At 43.0% G+C, this 22,502-nt stretch overlaps 1 protein-coding gene across 5 annotated transcripts in view; it reads right to left on the bottom strand.

Annotated features, from left to right (window-relative positions):
• ptpn12 (protein tyrosine phosphatase non-receptor type 12) overlaps positions 1 to 22,502 on the bottom strand; it is a 44,870-nt gene that overhangs the window by 7,307 nt on the left and 15,061 nt on the right. For all 5 annotated transcript variants that reach the window (XM_080421033.1, XM_080421032.1, XM_080421034.1 and 2 more), the window contains exons 2-14: positions 17,240 to 17,348; positions 16,373 to 16,449; positions 15,905 to 16,000; positions 15,758 to 15,796; positions 15,097 to 15,168; positions 14,476 to 14,535; positions 14,208 to 14,350; positions 13,800 to 13,866; positions 13,096 to 13,173; positions 11,700 to 11,798; positions 9,577 to 9,662; positions 4,433 to 4,634; positions 2,944 to 3,904 (exon numbers count right to left, since the gene is read on the bottom strand). In XM_080421033.1, the coding sequence (XP_080277159.1) occupies positions 2,944 to 3,904; positions 4,433 to 4,634; positions 9,577 to 9,662; positions 11,700 to 11,798; positions 13,096 to 13,173; positions 13,800 to 13,866; positions 14,208 to 14,350; positions 14,476 to 14,535; positions 15,097 to 15,168; positions 15,758 to 15,796; positions 15,905 to 16,000; positions 16,373 to 16,449; positions 17,240 to 17,348 (2,089 nt within the window). The remainder of the gene's footprint in view (positions 1 to 2,943; positions 3,905 to 4,432; positions 4,635 to 9,576; positions 9,663 to 11,699; positions 11,799 to 13,095; positions 13,174 to 13,799; positions 13,867 to 14,207; positions 14,351 to 14,475; positions 14,536 to 15,096; positions 15,169 to 15,757; positions 15,797 to 15,904; positions 16,001 to 16,372; positions 16,450 to 17,239; positions 17,349 to 22,502) is intronic.

The raw sequence follows: 22,502 nt of genomic DNA, 5'->3' as shown, positions 1-22,502 counted from the left end.
AAGCAGTCACCAGTTTGTGCTTGAAGAATTAAAAAAAAAGCACTCTTCTTGATACCAAACGAATAGCAGCTATTAAGCTTGTCACAACCAATCAAAAAGCAGTCGTTAGCATCACATAACCAATCAGAAAGCTCCTCTGCAGCCCATGCAGATGTATCATCAAGCCAAGCAGATTGAAAATCATACTTTTACTATTTTCTAACTGAGAGAGTTATCAACCTCAACTCCAAACTTAATCTGAATCTGGCTTCAAACATGGAAAATGTTTTTGGTTAGCTTGTTTCATCTCACCAGAACTATCTTGACAATATGAACTTTTGTAGATTTAATTTTGTACCCTGGTTAATTGGCACAACTGGTGGAAAGATTGAGTCCTTTGGTTGATTTAAAATGACTTATTTAGGATTGCTCACTGAAAGCAATAAGCACAGCTAGCAGCTAATGGCTAGTCATGTCCCATGGTTACAGTATGCAATGCTAACCCATGGCAAATATCCAGTGCAAGATGTCACCTCTGGAAGTCTGAACACAGGCTGTCCTCAAAAGTCATTAGATGATTACAACACATAATACATGCATCTGTCAGACTAACATCAGCACATTTGGGGATTTTGTTTTAGTTTCTAATCACAGCAGTGAGCTGTTAGTGACATAAAAGTCATCTTTTATGTCAAGCACACCAAACATTTAGATCCAAATATTTGAAACCAAGTTAACTCCACCTTTATCCAGATTTGGTTCCATTGAAGGCCAACACCATTCCAAGCCATGTCAGATTCCAGTTCCATTCCATTAATCTCCAATAAGCACGGCAAGAGGAAGATTTTACAATCAGGCATGTCATGATTTTGAATTCAGAAGATGAGGGGGATTCCAGTCCCTGCACCCCTGGCAAATCAAAACCACATGTCTTCGTTGCCGTGGTGACAGTCAGGCCATACAGATGCATACCAAGCACAATCCATTAGCTAGCTTAGAGTCCTGTCAAACCAGCGTTCACCAGGCTGAGGAACACGCACGCGTTGTGCATGTGCGCTCCAGCAGAATGCACGGCTCATCAGTCACCATGAAGCCTGATTTATACTTCGATGAGCATCGGTGTCGGCCACAGAATATAGCAGATCTACCAGCTCACCACGTCCCGTGATGCGACGCGCCGTGAGCTTGCATATCTGCTATTTTCAGTGTACGACACCGGCGTCAAGTATAAATCAGACATAACACAAGCACACCCAATTCACATTACCCACCCACACACAGACTTGCACAAGTACACATGCACACCAGCACGAAAGCATGCATTCACAAACTCAGTGTACAGTTGTTTGGACAGATGTTAGTCAGTCACATTCACAGCATTCCGTCCAAACCAAGAGAATTAGACATTCTGTCATGCTTTCTAGTCACTGGAAACACTGTCTCACTGTCTATCCTTCTCTCTTGTGTAGTTAACTGCCTCTCTTTCTCTCTCTTGGTTTCTGCCACTTCTGTTTCCATCCGTTTCTCTCTATGTCTGCCTCAGAGACAGCTGCGCAACATACAGTACTGTGCTGTTTGAGATACGAGTCTGTGTGTGTGTGTGTTTGCGTGTACACAGAGAGATAGCCTGTCATTACAGTGCGGTGCGGTCTGTCTGTCTTTCTTAGCCCACTAACCATCTCTTCCGTAACCCAGAGAATGACTCTTCCGTCTTTTTCCGAATGCCAATCCCATAGTTATTTAAGAGGCATCGAGAGAAAGTGCTACAAATCTGACTTTGACTGAACTGGCTTAATCTGAAACGACACTCCGCTGCTCCCAGTCTCAGGTCAGTGAAAACAAGGGCTTGGTTTAGTTCTGTTAAAATCTCATGTCAAGAGAAATGTTTACTACAACAGTCCTGCTGTTCAATAAGGGCCTGGAGGGCAACAACTGCTGAGGAGCAGTTGTTAGTAAATTATCATTGATCTGGGGACTGCTGCATGGACTCTCAGTCCTGCTACTGCCTCAAGAGTCTTACACTGGCTTATTTGAGGGTTTCTCAAAAGCCCTGGAGTGAAAAGCCTTGTTGTAGCCATCTGTTCTGTTAAAAGTGTCCTTGAGCGCCAGATCATGTATAACTACTGCTTAATGACATGTGTATGAAGAAAAATACTGATTAGAGGCAGAGAATATACACGGAGACTGTACAGATTGTTTGACAGGTTGCCAACCACATCCTGTTCTGGCACCTTCTGTATTATCCTGGCTACAGCAACGCTTGAATGTAGGGATCAATGAAGTGTATTATATCTATCAGAGAAATGGTGACAAACACAAATAAATGGAAAGAAAATGTTTTCCCTGTCTAAGGATGAGAGAGCATGATATGAATGATTAGTGCTCCATGGGGATTCCTTCTAAAAGTAACTCCCTCTTAACATTCAAATACAGGATGTCTGAGTGGTTAATTTTAGTTTCACTTATATTTTTGAATGCTCAGCAAGTAAGAGCTCAGAGCTGGTATGGAAATCAGAAGGAGGCGCTTCTACCAACTGACCATATTTACCCTGTGGCCATTTTGCGCCAACGCCACACCCAGTCAGGGGGTGAACCGTAATTCTTTAAACTGATAATATAGTATGTATATCACATACAGTATATGTGATACTAAGACTACAGCAGTCCTCCGTTTCAACAGCACACATTTACAGCTTGTTATGTTTGTTGTTGTTCTCATCTATGTTTGTACAGTACGAGGTTTTAACTCATCTCCCCACATTACTAACCTTTCAACTCCCATGTTTTTATCTTTTTTCCCCTAATCACTATCTAACTGACTATTGATTCAAACTAAAGCAGTTCCTGTGTTAGTTACTTTCACCAGGCAGGCAGTCAGTGAGTGAGTCCTGTTAGTACAGTTAGTCAAGTTTAATCGTTAACTCGTACCCGCGGTAACCACCGTAAATTCCCAAACTGACATACTTGCTGTGGTCGCCACGGGGGACGGGGAGGTGTGCCCGGCGATGGACATGGGCACCACCTTCCTGACTTGCTGCTGCTGCTGCTCGCCATGGTGAGGCGCCGCCGTCACCGTGCCGGTCGCCGTGGAGATGCTCAGCTGCTCCATCTCGCCGTCCGAGTTGTCGGAGTGCAGCGGGTTGGTGAAGCTCAGGGCAGTCCTGACGGGGGTGGAGGAAGAGGAGGACGAGGGCGAGGAGAGGTGCGAGGAGGAGGAGGAGAGGGAGGGGGCGGGGCGGTCCGATGAGGAAGAGGACGAAGAAGTCTTGGGGAGGTGCTGTTTGTCGGGGCTCACCCCCCCGCAGGCCGGGGCCCAGCCCGCCTTGCATACCTCCACTCCCTCTCCTCCTGCTCTCCCCCCCCTCAGGGGGAGGTGGGTGGGTCTGTCCGGTTGACTCTCTCCTCCTCCTCCTCCTCCTCCTCCGTCCGTCTCCTCTGAGTCCTCCGACAGAGACGAGCTGGAGGTGAGCAGGGATTGGTTGGAGCGGGCTTTGAAGGCGTGGCCTCTCTGCAGCACGGCCGAGCCGCCGGCGTTCAGCCCACCGCCTCCTGCTCCTCCGACCCCCGCGGAGGAGCAGGAGGAGGACGTGTCAAAGCTCCGAGGCCCCTCCTGCAGGGGAACCTTCTTGATCTCGATGCTCAACTTCCTCTCGATGCGAGGAACACCGGAACATTCCAGAGCTGAGGGAGAGAGGGGGGAGGGGGAGGAGGGGGTCTGCGGTTGAACCGGTTCGGACGTCGTCGTTGTCTGCTGCGGCGAGGGTTTGCTGTTGTAGTTCTCATTGAGGTCAGGATCAGAGACCTGGCATGGAGTCTGGTTCTGGGGCTTGGAGCCGGGGTGATTCTGGTGACTCTGCGCCGAGGGACTGGTCTGTGTTTCTGGACAGGGTTCTGACTGAGGATCTGTTTCTAAATCTACCTGGTTCTGAGGAGAGGAGAGGGATTCATCATTTTATGATCTACCTCTCTGTCCTACACCGTCTCAATGTCAATTCATGCTGTGTGACAAGTGTCACTTACCTTACTACAGTAGTAGGAGAGAGAGGAGGGAGTAATACTACTTTGTAAACAAAGTTCCAAGCAAAGTAGTAGTACTACATTGTTTACAAATTGTATCATATTAACAATTGTGTCAATATGGACAGTTTTGAAAATCTAACATCTTAGTGGATTCTCACAAGGTGAGGAGGTATCTATCTACATCCTGACAAGTCCTAAACAAGTGACTATAAAGGCGCTGTGAAGACAGTATTTTTTTTGCGTGTGTCGAGCACAGCTTGGCACTCAAAGCATAAATTGGATATCCCTCTCAGGCCTTGCCTACTCACATATGGGTATTTGTCTAAACAGAGATTTTCGTCCTCCATAAAAATAATTATAACAATAAAAATCTGTCCATGTGACCTTAGTCATGTAAAATACATCTTATTATATTCAGTGCCTCCATAGCTACCTGTGTTCTGGGACAGGGTTCTGCTTTGGTGGTGTTAGCCAGAACATGGATGACAGGCTTGGGGTGGTAGCGGTCGTTGTCTTGCCGTACGTTGGTGACGGTGGGGAAGGCAGATGGGGGAGATGGGGTGAGGATGGGGGGTACAGGGCGTGGCTCCGGGGGCTGTAAAATCTCCTCCTTCACATCACCTTCCTGCTGGGAACTGGAGGGAGGCAGGGAGGGACACGAGAAGAGAAACAGAGACAAAGAAAGAAAGAGAAGACAGGTTATTCTCTAAAACACTGCCTTTAAAAATACTGATGATGACAGACCACTGGAGTCTGTTACACCGTTTCACCACCAGGTGGTGGACGGTCTTCCTGTGACTGGTTAAATCTGTCACACATCAGCTTGCTTATCTGTCCTGAGTTCGATAGTACCACACACACACACACACACACACACACACACAGAACCCTGTGCCGCAAAATCCTGAGTGTGTCAATTTTATTAATTTAGAGTGTAAAGATTAACAGTAATTTTAACACTCTCAGAGTAATATTAACTGTTAAGGATTTTACAGTGTGAAAGTCCCGTACAGTCACCAGAGGAGCATGTGAAGGTGACAACATGATGAACAGTCCCAGACAGAGGTGGGGAGGATGTGTGGGAGTTTGAGGTTATGACCCAACCAGAAGCACTCGGATGGAAAACTAAAACCTCAAGACAAGAGGCCGGGTTTCCACCAAGAAAACAACGTGTGTGTGTGTGTGTGTGTTCAAATCATGTACACACACACACACACACACACACACACACACACACACACACACACACACACACACACACACACACACACACACACACACACACACACACACACACACACACACACACACACACACACACACACACACACACACACACACACACACACACACACACACACACACAGATGTGGTAGTGTGCCAAATCAAGAGCACATGACTACAGCCAGTCTCAAGCCTAAATCAGCACATGACTCTGTGAAAGAGGAGAGAAGGGAGAAAGTAAGCAAGAGAGTGACAGAGCAAGAGAAAGAGAGTGACATGCAAGAAAGAGAATGCGAAAGAGAGAGAGAATGAGAGAGAAAGCGAGAGAGAGAGAGAGAGAGAGAGAGAGAGAGACGATAATAGGATCAAGCTACTTGTGTGTCCAGGGAGGAACAGGGCTGCTAACAGTTAGCCTTCCATGATTCCATGAGGATTAACTATAAAAACAAACCTGACCTGGGTGAGCCAAGCATATCACCTACTGTAGGATTGCTCATCTCAACAAAGAGATAATCACACAACAGGGTTATTATCGTTTTCGTTATTTCCTTAGTTTTAGTTAACTAGAATAACCCCTGGCCGACACACACTGGGTCGGGGGCTTTGTACACGCTATAAACATCCTCGTAATGGGACAGTGGCATAATCACACACACACACACACACACACACACACAGAGTGCAGTGTGGCAGGCACTATAAACAAACAAGGCATAACATAACACTTAGTCATTACACAAGTAAGACGCGCGAACGCTGGAGGCGAACGCAGATTGACTGTGGCTGCCATATTTCAACCACACTGTAGTAGTGCACTCTGCCGCACTCTGCCGGCTGTATACAGGCAGTGCAGCTGCTGGCATTTCAGCACGGAGTTTCGAGTCACATGGGGGCGCGAGCCAATGAGAGCGTGAACACACGCTGTATACAGGCAGTGCAGCTGCTGGCATTTCAGCACGGAGTTTCGAGTCACATGGGGGCGCGAGCCAATGAGAGCGCGGCAGACACAGACACACACACACACACACTCACAACCCGAGCATGGTTACATAGTAAGCGTTCGCAATAACTCATGGTCTTAAAACACACATGTTTTACATATACACATGTATGCATTCATACAAGATAGTAATTATATAGTATGACATAGTGGCTCTAAAGTCCATATATGCATACATACATAGCATACCAGTCACGTTTACCATGCAATCATAAACATCCTCAGCAAATCAAAGCAGAAAAGTGTAATGGTGTCTTCTCTCACACACACACACTTTGTACATGAGTAACAAAACATTAACGTTTAGCTTTTTGTGGAAACAGTATGAGACAGCTACATGTAAATATACCTAAAAGGCCAGTAACATGAAAACAACAAGCTGTCAGGGGTCATAATAAGCAGTTAAAGTCAAACATCTCTAAGTAACTGTGTGCTTGCGTTAAATCTATGCTGTACGTGCACATTAATTCTAGGAGCAGGGAGAGAGAAAAAAAAAAACAGTAGCACAAAATTTCCCATGTGCTCTACTTCCTGTGTTCTGTCTCTGACCGAGCATTATAAAGAGCATTCTCAAAATGATCCACTGGGATTTGTGTTTTACAAGTCGTAGAGGCTGTTAGCATTGCGATCGCCAGCATTTTTCTGCTATCTGTCATCACACCTGAGTAATCACGGCCTTACAAAAACTTGATAGAAGGCAATTTTCCAAGTTTCTGACAAATTTTAACGGATAGTGTGAGCTTTGGGACATGTAGCAGTAAACACGTGCTTCACATGAATGTTTAAGCTTTTATGTTGGGCACGGTAAGCGTTGTACAATTCTTCAACATTGTTTTCCACCATGGATATAAAACTGAAGTGTGTTTGGAGCTTAAAGACAAAAACATTTCAAAATAAAATAAGCAGCTTACTTTTTCTTCTTTTTTTTTACAAAATATGCAGGGTGGGAAGCCAGATGGGGAGGGTGATCTTTCGCTGCACTAGCTACCAGTGTTGCCAGATTTTGTGAGAGAAATATAAGCAACCAGGTCTAGGAAAATAAGCCCAAAAGAAGCGACTACTAGACCACATAAGCAACTACACCCAAAGAAATGCAACAACCCAATATTTACAAGCAACTTCACAGAAAAAGAAGCCCAAAGTCGCTTATAATAAGCGGACATGGCAACACACAGCTAGCTACTCCTACAGGTTGCTCAGGGATAATGTGTTCCTCTGCATGCATTGCGTCCTTCCTGTGAAACTCCTCACTGTCAGGTGAAAAAGAAGCCGCTGGTGACTTCATGTGTATCGGAGGGGACATGTGCTCGTCTACATCCGCCCCCCATGACCAACTGTAGGGGTTAGCAGTGGGAATTGGCATAACAACTCAATTGGGAGAAAAGGGGGGTAAAATGTGCAAAAAGCTTATCTTCAATGTTTAACCAACAGAGAAATCTGTGTTAATCTATAAAAGCTACACAGCCAAAAAGACAGTGGAGCGGGCCACCATTGCAGTAGTATAAACATAAGCCGTTGCCTTGCCCTGGGGCACACCAGCTATGCAACCATCTGGAAAGGATGAACTACTGGGGTAGGGATAGAAAACATGAATGCACCAACAGTATACACAAAGAGGCGCACGCACACACGCACGCTTATAAAGCCTCAAACGCAAATGTAGGACACGCAACACACACCAAGTACAGGCAATGTATGCCCCACACATAAGAGTCTCTGAGGGGGAATGGTGCGTTTTTAATTAGACAGCTACTGTAGTTCTCAGTGTGAGCTCCATACATGAGAAAGTCACTGTCTTCACATAAAACATGCATGAGGACATAAAGAACATGTTTACTTAGGAATCCGAAGCCAAACGTTCCAACTTTTTGCTTTAACCGTTTCACCATTTATTTTTGTATACATTTTTTACTTTTATTTAAACTTGTTTGCATTTGTCGATTCATGTAGACAACGGAAGCATTAGTAAACATTTACAGATGTTTAAATTTGTGACTTGCGTCAGATTTTATTTTTTTATTGTTTTTATGTTTAGTTTTTACTCCTTTTAATCTGTTTCATAGATGATTTATGGAGCAAACAGAAGCGTTAGTAAACATTTACACATGCTCTTAAATTGCTTACTACTCAATCACCAGTCAAAAGATTGTTTATTAGCGGATGATGATTTATACACAAATGCTGAGAATGTCAGGATTTACTGAAGTCAGAGTAGAGTGGACAGACATGTCACATGAAGTCACAGTGGGACTGACATTATGTGGGGCATGGAGACACCGAGGGGTGTCTGAGTGTCCATAACACCCATGACTCACTGTGCGTGACTTTGACGCCAGCCGCAGTGGAATTTCAGCGGTGTCACACGCACACCAAATACCCCCCTACACACGCACACACGTGCATGCACACACACATACACACACACAGAAAACATCCTCCCTACACACACCTACTCCATTCCATAGAGCCAGGGGGAGTGAGGCCAGTGGAATGCAGACTATGTGGATATAAATAGACCCTACTGTCATTATTTCTACTGTAGGGTAGGGGGTTAGATAGTGAGACAGACTGAAAGACGAACACACAGGCATTTAGACCAGGGTTTCTCAAAGTGGTTGCCGCAACCCAGGGTGCCGTGACCCCAGTCTAGGGGTGGCATGGAATAATTGGATAATATTTTGAATTTATCAATATCACTTATAGAAAAAAACACTATTTTATATCAGTTTAATTGTCAAGCACAACGTTATTTATTTATTTATTTTTAAAGATTTTTGGGGTCTTTTTATGCCTTTATCTTAGGACAGGGAAAGCAGGCCGACAGGAAATGGGGAGAGAGATTGGGGGGGGGGGGGTCGACACGCAGCAAAGGTCGTCGGGAACGGGAGTCGAACCCGTGACACGCTGTCAGGCCGGCACCGCAGCCCAGGGCGCCCGGACCGTAACGCCACGGCCCAGGCCACAATGTCATTTTTTAAAGGTGCTACAATGAAAGACCTACCAGGTGCATTCCAAACAGCCTAGGGTGGAGGTGCGTTCAACACTACTGAACATTTCAAAGTGTCACAAAGTGCTCCATTAATACATTGTGTCCCTAAGGCAAACACTCACTGTACTCCACTCTACAGGTCTCACTGCACCCCACTCCACAGTTCTAATGTCAATTATGTTCAAAATAAAACAGCATACTGCAACAACAAATAGGTATTGCAATTAGTATACAATTGGTATACAATTCAAATGTGCTAGTATTTCATTTTTTATTTTTAGTTTAACACACACAACCCATGAATACCTCTAATGTGTATGTAGACATATGTAAGAGGATGTGTGTGTGCATGTGTGTGTATTACCTGCGTATACGGGGAGGTTTCGGAGGAGGTGTGTCCAATCTCTCCTCGTCTGATTGGTGGCTTGCCTTGTCTGGACTGCTCTCATCCTGGACACACACACACACAGTTTAAAATCTATCGACAATAAGCAAGCATCTATGTCTATATATCTCTGCCTGTCTCTCCTCTGTATCCACCTATCTGTTCCTGTACCAAAGACATGACTGAGGAAATTCAGAAAATACTCATTCAGTCCGTGGTGTGTGTGTGTGTGTGTGTGTGTGTGTGTGTGTGTGTGTGTGTGTGTGTGTGTGTGTGTGTGTGTGTGTGTGTGTGTGTGTGTGTGTGTGTGTGCCTAATAGTCAGCTCAGGAAAACATGCAAGGAAATTCAGTTCAGAGGAGACAACAACATAAGGTCAAATTAGGTCTGGCTTGGGCCTGTGTGTGTGTGTGTGTGTGTGTGTGTGTGTGTGTGTGTGTGTGTGTGTGTGTGTGTGTGTGTGTGTGTGTGTGTGTGTGTGTGTGTGTAGGCCTATTGTTAGCGCTGTCATTAAGAGCATTTCCAGTCTATCTTAGTCCCTCACAATGGCTGACTGAGTGAGTCAAAGTGGGAGTGCTGCATTAACTGAATCACTACAGACCAAGTCCATCTCTGTGTGTGTGTGTGTGTGTGTGTGTGTGTGTGTGTGTGTGTGTGTGTGTGTGTGTGTGTGTGTGTGTGTGTGTGTGTGTGTGTGTGTGTGTGGTGGCTTCTCTTTCCATAATGAAAATGCCATTATTCTCAGGGTCCAAATGCATTGTGGGAGTATGATGATGTCATTGTCGCTTCCTAAACAGGAAGACAGCTGCTGGAACACAGCCAAACCTTCCTCCCTCTCTCCTCTCTCTAGTATCTCTATCTGTCTGTTTGTAGTATCTATATTTCTCGATCTCTCTGTCTGTCTACAGTATCTCTCTCTCTCTGTCTGTCTGTAGTATCGCTTTCTGTCTGTCTGTCATATCTCTATCTGTCTGTCTGTCATATCTATTTCTCTGTCTGTCTGTCATATCTCTATCTCTGTCTGTCTGTCATATATCTGTCTGTCTGTCTGTCTGTCTGCCTACAGTATCTCTCTCTTTCTCTCGCTCTGTCGGTCTGCAGTATCTCTCTCTGTCTATCTCCTTTCCATTAATTTTCCTGATGCTTTGCAATGTTCCACTGTTTGTTTATGATTCATTATATGAACTATTATCTGAATTATACTAATGTCATTATTATTTCAGATCTCTGCTCCAATTCTCTACCTCTCCATTCTACTCCCAATTCAATTCAGTTGAGCACATACATTTACATTGTCAAAGCAAGTGTCAAAAACATAAACTAGATCTATATCTCTCATTGACTATAATATAGTAGTTATATTATAACTACTATATCTCTCTATACCTCGGTCTGCTCCCTCTACCTCTAGTAGTCTTAGTCTTACTTTTCTCATAGTTTCTATTTTTTCTCCCTTTATCCTCTCTTTCCTGTCTCTCCCCTCCTCCCTCCATCTATCCTTTGTTCCTTCCCTCTCTCCTCTGTGACTCAGTAATTTGCCATTTTCCTGGCTACTCAGAGACATCCTGTCCTGTTTCTCTATAATAGTAAAAAGAACATAATATATCTGCAGTTCTGCAAACAAATTTTTTTGTTCTTTTTTTCACTCAAATTTATTTTAATAGTAAAACATTTGGACCTAAAAAGGTCTTCAGGAACATCAGATCTGACAAATAAATAAACGTGTGCGGATATAATCTCTGAAAATAATCTCTGAAATAGTTTGGATGTGTGTGCATTCCCCTGAATTGCATCTGTTTCTCTATCAGCGTGTGTGTGTGTGTGTGTGTGCGCGCATGCCGTGATGGAGAGTAAGTACATGTCGTCTGTGTGATGAACATGATACAGTGTGTGTGTGTGTGTGTGTGTGTGTGTGTGTGTGTGTGTGTGTGTGTGTGTGTGTGTGTGTGTGTGTGTGTATTAGTGATGCGCGGACCGACCGGTAGGTCCCGTGGACAGGTTATACATTACGACGCAATTATCGCGGGCGGGCGAAGCGGGTCAACCCACGGAAGAAAAAAAACATGTATGTACAGTGCGTGTAGAGTGTGTGTCCTACTGTACCATGCTGTCATGTATCTGTGTGTTGGTTGGGCTCTCCAGGACCAGCAGCTGTTTCTCAAACAGCTGAGCTATCGCTCTGTGAACCAACTCATATTGTTCCTATAGAGACAGACAGACAAGAGATAATACATACTAAATAGATGTACAGTAATAACCAGTTACTACACAATGTATCATTACCAAATAACAGCTTCTTTTTTTTAACACACACTTTTGCTTGTGTATTAATCTGTAATTACCATTATTACACAATAAGAGGTTATTACAGTGTATTGTATTCTTATAGAACTTGCGTCATTTGAAGTACCCTAACGATAGATAAAATTGCAGATTTACAAGCTCAGAAGCTTGTATGTTGGCTATTTTCACTAGCTTGGGTCGTGGGGATAAATCCAATTTCCCTTTTGGGTCTTGAGCTAAAACGTTTGGGAACCTGGTTTAATTGACTCACAGTATACTTCACATTACGACTGACCATTTTCCAAAGCATACCATGGTATGTTATTATTTTTTATCCCACGATTTTGTAACCCTTTTTTCACCCGGGGCCAATTTTCTAAGTGATCCTGGGAGCTACACTCCCCCCACCAGCCTAGGGAGCCCAGGGCCGAGCTCATGCCTCCTTCAATGCATGAGAGCCAACTGACCACCTTGTCACCTGACAGGGGGGAGTTTCCCCGGTAGGACGTAGCATGTGAAAGGAACACGTTATTCCAACCAGTTCTCTTCCCCTCCATCAGGCTCCCCGGCTGTCATGGGGGAGGCGGTATAGCGACATGTTTTTGTGAGGGTATTAACTACCCTCACGACATGGAGAGCATGCAAACTCCACACAGAGTAGGCCCTTTCGCCAACCCCACCTAGGGTATGGGTGCTGATGACGCGGAGGAGAAGACACGCCCCCAGCACCAACAACGTCCCCGTGGGAATCGAACCCAGGACCTTCAAGCTGTGAGGCGACAGCGCTACCGACTGCGCCACCGTGCCCCCTTATGTTAGATTTTTTAAGAAGCTTGGATTCTGTGCATTTCAGCATGGTATGAAAATCTATCTGCAGAGACCGTAAACTTGCTCGAGATAGGTAATCCAAACATTACATTACATATATTGTTAGTTTTATGTTATTGTTGTGTTTTAATGCATTTTAAAGCTCCTTAAGTCCTTGGAGAAAACATCATCTATGACTTATTTACCGTCCGATGATGTTTAGCCAACATTCTACTCAGTTAATCGGGTTAGTTTGGTAACATTTGAATGCCTTTGGAGATAATGTCAATAAATAAAGCAACTAAGGGGTAAATGGTCAACGCTTATGTAAGCTATACAGCCTGGGCTGTGAATAGACAATGACATGTATTGACAGTGGCATGGTCCTTTAAACGTTGTAGGGTCAGACCTTAGTCTGGACTGCAGAATGCCTCTGTGTTCTCATCTCCTGAATCAAGTTGAACACGTTGAAGTCTTCTGGAATCTTCTACAAATGAAACAGATCTGATGTTTATCAAGCCTGGACTCACAGTGTTTGTATGAAACAATTACTGTGTGTGTGTGTGTGTGTGTGTGTGTGTGTGTGTGTGTGTCTGTGTGTGCGTAGAGCTGTCACGATTTCAAAATGTAAGTTGACGATTAATTGTCTCTCTGTCATTGAACATTGGAACACTATGAACACTATGAACATTGGAACACTATGAATACAAATTACATTTATGTTTGCCTTTTAGGCATCGTAATCAAAGATTACACTGGGCAGATATGACAAATAACTGAAATATACAATGAAACAACATATTTAATAATTGCATACATAAAAGAATTGTAACATTTCTATTTCTATTTCTGCTATAGTAAAAATAGCAGAAATAGCATATCTACAAGCTTACAACGCGCCACGGCCCACGATGTGACGCGTTGTAAGCTTGTAGATCTGCTATTTCTGCTATTTTTGGGAAATGTTTGAAAATCTTTCAACATGGAAACGAATTTGTCAATTATGCAAAATAATTGCAATTAGGCGATTGCGTAATAATTGTGACAGGCCTGTGTGTGTGTGTGTGTGTGTGTGTGTGTGTGTGTGTGTGTGTGTGTGTGTGTGTGTCGTACCCCAGCTTTCAGCAGGTTCCATGTGTAGTCGATAGCACAGATTGCACCAGTTCTCCCACAGCCTGCACTGTACACACACACAGTTTAGGTTTAAACACATACAGTATACAGTATGCAACTACACATGTGTGCGGACACACACACACACACACAAGCACACACACACACACAGTAGAACATGCAGATGCACACACAAGAAAGACACACTTATGCCTGCCCCCAGAGATAATTTATCCCAAAACTGCCACGCACAGAAGCTGGTATGAATGAGTTGTGACATCATGTCGTGCTGTGTAACAGAGGAACCAGGAACTGTCCTCAGGCAGCTCATTATAGCCTGATTACACACACATGGCAACAGAGTGAGTGAGTGAGTGAGTGTTTATGAGTATAGAAGAACTGACCAACCTGCAGTGAACACATATAGGAACATCATCATTCTCCTGGTATTCTCGCATTAAACCAATCATATCCAATATGGAGTCAAAAGACGAGGGGACATCATGGTCCGGCCAGTTCATATAATGGAACTGAGTCAACCTACGAGACTCCTACACACAGAGAGAGAGTGTTTTATAAGACAAATAAAGTAGAAACCATCATATCAATGATTATCATCCTCTCCCTAACTTTTATCATCTTCATTGTGGAATCAATCAGTGTTGAGAGAACTTACATTGTCAAGTTCCACCACCAGAGTCCTGATGAAGTAGTCCGTCCTGGCCTGCTCAGACTCCTGGAGGAGGGGGAGGGAGAGGGAGAGGGGGAGAGGGAGAGATTTATATGACAAAGTATAAACCAAACCAAACCATCATATCAATGATTATCATCCTCTCCCTAACTTGGGAGAGAGAAAGACAGACGGATAGAAATGGAGTGAGAGAGAAAACAAGAAGTATTTTTTAACAATTCAAAAAGATAAATTGACTAAAAGATACATTGAATAACAAGCACAAGATAAAGATAAATTGTCTAGCCCAGTCCACACCAGTGATTCGCAAAGAGACAAGTTGGAACTGCAACAACTTGCAACAGAATCCCCAAACTGCAACGACCTGCAACGGTTCAATTCAGACTGTTGCACCTCTTTGTAAGTTGCAACTACCGGTAGTTGTGTTGCAAACCATTGGTGTGGACTGGGCTTAAAAGACATGCAATGGCTAAAAGAGACATTAGCATGAACTTTTAATGTCCATATTGTCGGTTGCTGATAAGATTGAAAATGCACACAAAAATAAAAACAGACAGTGTGTGTGTGTGTGTGTGTGTTTGCACACACATAACACACTCTACTTACACAGGATATTCTGAAGGAGCCAAAAGTCATGGCTTCGTCTCCCAGCATGGGAAAATACCGCTCACACTTTTTCTAAACGGAGAAGAATGGACAGTTGAGAAAACACAACCACTTCCTGTCAACACGTCTTCTATACTCAATACAATCCTGAGTGTTAATTTAACTCAAGGGTGTAAAAATGGAATCTCCCAATCAAGAGATAAATGATGCACACAAACAGCCACACTAAAGCTGGCAGCATACTTCTAACAACGTTTTTTTTAAAGAAATTCGGCTTCCTGAAACAGAATTGTTTTATACTCAATTCGGAGCGCTGAACATTAGACCCCACCCAGTGCTAAAATGGTGATTTTGACACCTGGATCTCTCTGCAGTTTGTTTTCATCACCCCCCGATGCGTTTTGCCTTTGACATTACTCGTCTTGGAGATTCCACCATTTCTGGCAACAGACACGGTGAACAAAGTGTATGCTATCTCTCTCCATTTATTAACTTCCATCCGGTTGTGTTTGTAGCCTCTGAGAGAGGGATTATGGAGGTTTGTAGCTCCTCGTCAGATTAACTTTCTTCAAGACTGTCCTCATGGTATGTTGCCAGCAGATTAAATAAAACAATATGCGTATACACACACACACACACACACACAATGGCATAGCCTTACCCTGCCCATCTCAAACTCTCGACAGGCCATTACAATAACCTGCAGACAGAAGCACAGTGGTCAGTATGTAATCACAATTAAAGTTTGGGGTTGGGTTTCAGATGATCAATAATCTGTGTGTGTGACTGTGTTGACTCATATACTGACCGCTACATTGTATTCCCAGATCATCCTCCAGAAGTCAATCACTGTGTTTGGCAGAGGACCTTGAGTGGCAATGTAGGCTTCTGGTCCATCTATACCCTGGAGGGAGGGAGGGAGGGAGAGACAGACAAAGAAAGAAATGTTCACTTTAACCACTTGAACCCAAACATTAGCCAAAAATAGCCAATCTACAAGCTCACAACGCATCGTGCCATGTTGTGAGTTTGTAGATCGGCGATCTACAAGAGATTTGTAGAGGGAAAAAAGCGGCCCAAGTACAGAGCCAACTCAGATCCAATTTATTAAGTCTAGGGTTGAAATGGTTAATTACTGTGCTGCTGTTGTTTAATCCAAAACAATTGTCTTTGTACAGCAGATTGATTTGTGCAAATTCAGAGGTTTTCAACCCAGTATTAAAACTCATAACGTGTCATCAGAAGGAGAACATCTTGTAGTTAGCTGAACATTTACCTTGATGAAGTTGGCGTTGACATAATCTGTATCCTGATTGGTCGATTTTAATGTCAGCTTGACTCTACTGTGGTCGACTGAGAGAGAGAGAGAGAGAGAGAGAGAGAGAGGGCAAACAAGGACAAATGGAGTGGAGAGAGGTTAATGGAACACAGCATTATCTTCATCCCTGTGTGTGTGTGTGTGTGTGTGTGTGTGTGTGTGTGTGTGTGTGTGTGTGTGTGTGTGTGTGTGTGTGTGTGTGTGAGTGAGATAGAGTTTACACTACATCTGTCATGGATATTCGCCCCCATTGACTTGTGTGTAGGTCATTCACTAAAAGCCTGGATGGATGGATGGGAGAGACAGATGTTGGGCTATTAACTACTTCCTAAGAGCTCTGTGTGTGTGTGTGTGTGTGTGTGTGCGTGCAAGAGTCATGCATGACTGCTTGCACCTGTTCTTTGAGTATACATGTTTGTGATTTCGTGACTCGATGCATTCTATGCATCTATTTATTATCAGTGATCATATACATTTATTTATTTATTTATATTATATATATATATATATATATATATATATATATATATACACACACATATATATATATATATATATACACATACACACACACACACACACACACATAACATATAGTGCATTATACATTAAGTTAGTGCATGTTCATGTTGATGCACATTCCTATAATCTACCAGATGTCACAGTGACATACATGTGTTCAAACATGGAAGAGTGTGTGTGTGTGTGTGTGTGTGTGTGTGTGTGTGTGTGTGTGTGTGTGTGTGTGTGTGTGTGTGTGTGTGTGTGTGTGTGTGTGTGTGTGTGTGTGTGTGTGTGTGTGTGTGTGTGCATGTGTACTCTTACATGGCAGTATGTCTTTATATCTGTTCTTCTTGACGTTCTCCTCTCTCTCTCCTACGTTCGTCGGGTAAATCTTCTCTGTGCGATATTTGGTTGACAACCGTCGCAACCTCTGAAAACAGGAGACAGCTTTTCATTTCTATGTTCTTGCTTTCTCCCTGCACACTGAATCACTTAAATTTTTTACACCAAGTCAACATCCCCCCCCCCCCCACAGGACATAATTATTTTGTGAACGTACAACTTCCCCTGCCCTCACAGTCCAGCAGCAAAACATCATGATTACATAAACAGAGTGCATGAGAGTAAAGCAAAGTCACTGTGAAGAGGATTTCCTGGTAATATGTAAATCAAATCAAGCATGAGATAAAGTTTGATTTACATGAGTGTTTAACTCAGACAAATATATAAAAATATGTATGATATGAAATACAGTAGCAAAGTAGAGAATCAATTCTGAAAAACGTATAAATATATATATAATATAGTGAAAATAGACGATCTACAAGCTCACAACATCACCACCCAAACAGTTACACTAGTTTGTGTCCCGGGAAGACATCAAATTTCTCTTTAAGTCTCGAGCTAAAAAGTTTGGGAACCACTGAATTAGTGAGTCTCTGACTCAGAGACTGAGAGAGCATCACAACATGTTGTGAGTTTATAGATTAGCAATTTTCACTAGTTTGGGTCCCGGGAAGACATCAAATTTCTCTTTTGGATCTTGTTTGGTAACCACTGCAATAGTCATAGTGAGTCTCTGACCCAGAGACTGAGAGAGGGCTGTTTGTTATGTGAATGTGAGCTGTCTGCAGTGACCTGTAGTGACCTACAGTAGAACTGTGAGGAAACTTCAAAACAATCTGAAAAACCTCTTTAAACGTCAGTCATTCAAACTACAGCTCTAGTTGTGCGTTTCTCCAACTCTCCCTACATAACACATATCCCAATAATGTACAGAAAATGTATTGGGTTATTTTAAATACTTTTACTGCATTTGTAAGTGCAAGTGTTTAATAACTGCCAATATTCTCAGTCATACCACCTAAGAATGTATACTTTGGCGGGTTGTACGGGTATGTTGCTTGAAACACACCGAGACATGTCATAGCAGTGTGGCTCAAAATTTCGGTTCACCACTTGGCTGCTGCCATTCCAAAGTTGACTGCAATACAACTTTTCCCAGCGGCAGATTGTGACACACAGGGTTTTCATTTCAACCCATCCCTGTGTACTGTAACTCCCTTGATTTCAAAGTCTTTATTTCGCTCCCTACATTTCTCTGGCTTGTATTCGAGTGTCAGTGACAGTCAGACCACTTTTCATGCCTTTTCTTTGAACTTGGTTTCATTCTTTCTGCGATTTAGTAGTCGGCAATTCCCCCTGCGTACCGTGGTCCCTATTGCTGGTGTAGACAACCACATGCCTCCTCTGACACACATGGAGTCACCAGCCACTTCTTTTCACCTGACAGTGAGGAGTTTCATCAGGACAGCGCCACACGCACAGAGTTTCACACTGTCATCACCACCAGTTCCACTCTGCACTGAGCAATCAGTAGTGCAGCAGACAAGAACACAATCCCATGCCGGCTTCCCACCACCAATTGTGTCAACATTTCTTCTTCCCACTTTCTTACTCTCTCCGTCACTAACTTATAGTTTTTTGTTGTTGTTGTTGTTTGTTCTGTCTTGTGAAGCGACTTCGGGTACCAAGAAAAGCGCTATACAAATTGGATGTTATTATTATTATTACCCTAGCCTCTCTCTCTCTTCCTCTCTCTCAGAAACTCTGAGAAAGTCAGCGTGGGTGTTGTGAGCTTCGTGTGAAAGTTGCTCTTTCTGCCCCCCCTTCCTCTATGCCCCCCACCCTCTCTCTAGCTTCTGTAACTTAGTTGTTTTCTGTGGTGAAGTTCCTGATATTGACAACCCCTCCTCTCCCCCCGTTTCTTAAGTATTACTAACATCATTATAACACACACACAGGGTTGGGCGGGTTACTTTTAAAAAGGAATCCCCTACAGTTACAAGTTACTTTCTAAAAAATGTAGTCAGTAACGTAATCCCGATTACTCCATTTAAAAAGTAACTACTAGTTACTTTCAGTTACTTTTGGATTACTTTTAAGCAAAACTCTATTTAAATAGATAATACAAGTTTTACCATTGATAGACAAGAATGTTGAGCCTATGAAATTAAGATAAGGACAACAGAAATATGGTTAAGGTCATTTAATTGTTAAGAATTTGACCTCTCTGAACAGTTACATTACTGTAGAGTCATTGTGTCAACTAATAACAGATCATAAGAAAAGGCATCTTGACCTACAGTAACATTTTGATTGTTTGACAACCAACAACTAGCTCATTTTAAATAACACAACCGTCCCTATGGGATCTAACCTCCATCCATGTGTGGGCAAAGTGGCAAATAAAATCTCTTTACCTTTACAAAAAAATAATAAAACCTAATAAAATGCATAGCCTTTAATAAAAAGACACTAAATACCTTTAGTTTACAGCCTATATTCCCTAAGGCTATACATAGGCTAGATGAGATCAAGTAAATAGAATAGACCAGGTTAGCATGCTATTATAATATGTTACTCTCTCCCTCCCCCTACAGGCTGGTATTATAATACGTTACTCTTTACCTCCCCCTACAGGCTGCTATTATAATATGTTACTCTCTACCTCCCCCTACAGGCTGCTATTATAATATGTTACTCTCTACCTCCCCCTACAGGCTGGTATTATAATATGTTACTCTCTACCTCCCCCTACATGCTGGTATTATAATATGTTACTCTCTACCTCCCCCTACAGGCTGCTATTATAATATGTTACTCTCTCCCTCCCCCTACAGGCTGGTATTATAATACGTTACTCTTTACCTCCCCCTACAGGCTGCTATTATAATATGTTACTCTCTACCTCCCCCTACAGGCTGCTATTATAATATGTTACTCTCTACCTCCCCCTACAGGCTGCTATTATAATATGTTACTCTCTACCTCCCCCTACAGGCTGGTATTATAATACGTTACTCTTTACCTCCCCCTACAGGCTGCTATTATAATATGTTACTCTCTACCTCCCCCTACAGGCTGCTATTATAATATGTTACTCTCTACCTCCCCCTACAGGCTGCTATTATAATATGTTACTCTCTACCTCCCCCTACAGGCTGGCATTATAATATGTTACTCTCTACCTCCCCCTACAGGCTGGTATTATAATATGTTACTCTCTACCTCCCCCTACAGGCTGGTAGGGCCTGTAAAAGGCCAATCAAAAAGAAGGCCATCAAATAAAACGAAGATTTTTAAGTCCACAGAAATAATTAATTTAACTTGAAGTTTAAGGATGACTTAATTTTAATATAGTACAAGAATAGTGTAACTATCTGTAAAATATAACCCATTTATTTCATAAAATTATGTATTGGGTTATAGCCTATTTGTCTCAATATTTGTCACATTCAGCACTGGACTTCACTGACTGTAGGGGTCACATTAATCACATTAGAATCACAGATTAGAGATTTTATGTATTTCCCCCTATTTTCTGTATTTTTCACTATTTAAAATATAGTATTTCTTAATTCCCCCCCCCCCCTCTCTCTCTGTCAAAAGTGTTGCTTGGCTTCCGCGCATTATAAACTGGAATATAGGCTTTAAATCTAACCTATCACTGGTTATGTGCAGCGTTTCACTTGATGTTGAATCTCAACCAGAGAACTGGTGTCTACCATTACCATATTGACAGAGGTGCACGCTGTGCGTCCTGACCGTCTCCACGCATCCATTCAGTAGCCTACCATCCCTACTCATGAGGCCTCCTGACTTTTGAGGCCCCAGGCGGTTGCCTAACCTTGCCTACAGACAGTTAAGACCGCTACTGCAGTGCTGCTCACCGTCACTGCGCAGTTCCAGTGGGCAGCCACCAAGAAAGCTTTTTGAAGCAGCCACTAGGAAGCGACACAGCGTAGGCACCCTACGGGTCGTCGCATGCGACATGCATACTGTTATTTCGACTTATTATTATTTTAATGTTTGGTGACGGTGTTATAATAATGTATAACTTGTTTTTAAAATTTATGAGGGGAAGGGGAGAATGTAATCTGCCTGTGACCCTGTAAACATTGACTAGACAGTAAAGACTCATTTATATAGTCTACAAAGAACTCACCCTATAAAATTATATTTATACCCCGTAAGCTACTCTTTAAATAAAAAGCCTCATTTTATTTGACATAAAAGAGAAGACTGCGCTACCGATTATTTATCCCCAATCCAATGCTCTCCTGTCTCCTATGTAGTATCTCCGTCTGCAGTGTTGCCTGGTCTGATTATTATAAGCCACATTGGGCTTATTTTTCTGAAGTTGCTTGTAAATAATGGTAGAACGGTTGTGAGCTTGTAGATCGTCTATTTTCAAATAGCCAACATATATAAATATGCTCATTGTTTAACGGACGACCGATATAGCTTTGAAGTGCTCGTGTGGACTTTTATAGTCGCTTCTTTTGGGCTTGTTTTCATAGACCTGGTTGCTTATTTCTCTCGCAAATTCTGGCAACACCGCCCTGACGCAGCAGCAGCCTCCTGTCTGTGGGGATTTTACACAGAGAGGTGCGCGCTGCGCTCAACTCCAATCCATTGCCGTCTGTGTGGAGTGTGCGCTCTTGCAGGTGGTTGTTTGGTGTTATAATAATGTATAACTTGTTTGTAAAATTAATGAGGGGAAGGGGAGAATGTAATCCTCATGTAACCCCCGTTACAACACCCCCGTTACTGTAATCCAGATTACACATTTTAAAATGTACTCTAAGACGTTACCGTTACGTTTTTTTTTTACTCTGATTACGTAACGGCGTTACATGTAATCCGTTACTTCCCAACCCTGCACACACACACACACACAGTGTTTTACAGCCTTGTCTCTGACTGTGGCACTGGGAGAAAAAATTATGTGTGTGTGTGTGTGTGTGTGTGTGTGTGTGTGTGTGTGTGTGTGTGTGTGTGTGTGTGTGTGTGTGTGTGTGTGTGTGTGTGTGTGTGTGTGTGTGTGGGGTGCAGTAATAGCATTAGCTCTTCTCTGCTCTCATGTGAATTACATTTCCTATGGAGCTTTGTTCCTGTGGTGGAGCCGAGCGGATACCAGGAAAACACACACAACAACACACACCACACTATAAACAAGACACAAGCGCACACAGTCTGGCCCACTAAAAGGAAGTGAGGCCACTTAATTCTATAAAACAGT

Source organism: Gymnoscopelus braueri (assembly GCF_963280865.1).
Source record: "Gymnoscopelus braueri genome assembly, chromosome: 23".
In the NCBI taxonomy this organism is placed as follows: domain Eukaryota; kingdom Metazoa; phylum Chordata; class Actinopteri; order Myctophiformes; family Myctophidae; genus Gymnoscopelus; species Gymnoscopelus braueri.
This window is presented reverse-complemented; position numbering and strand designations above follow the sequence as displayed.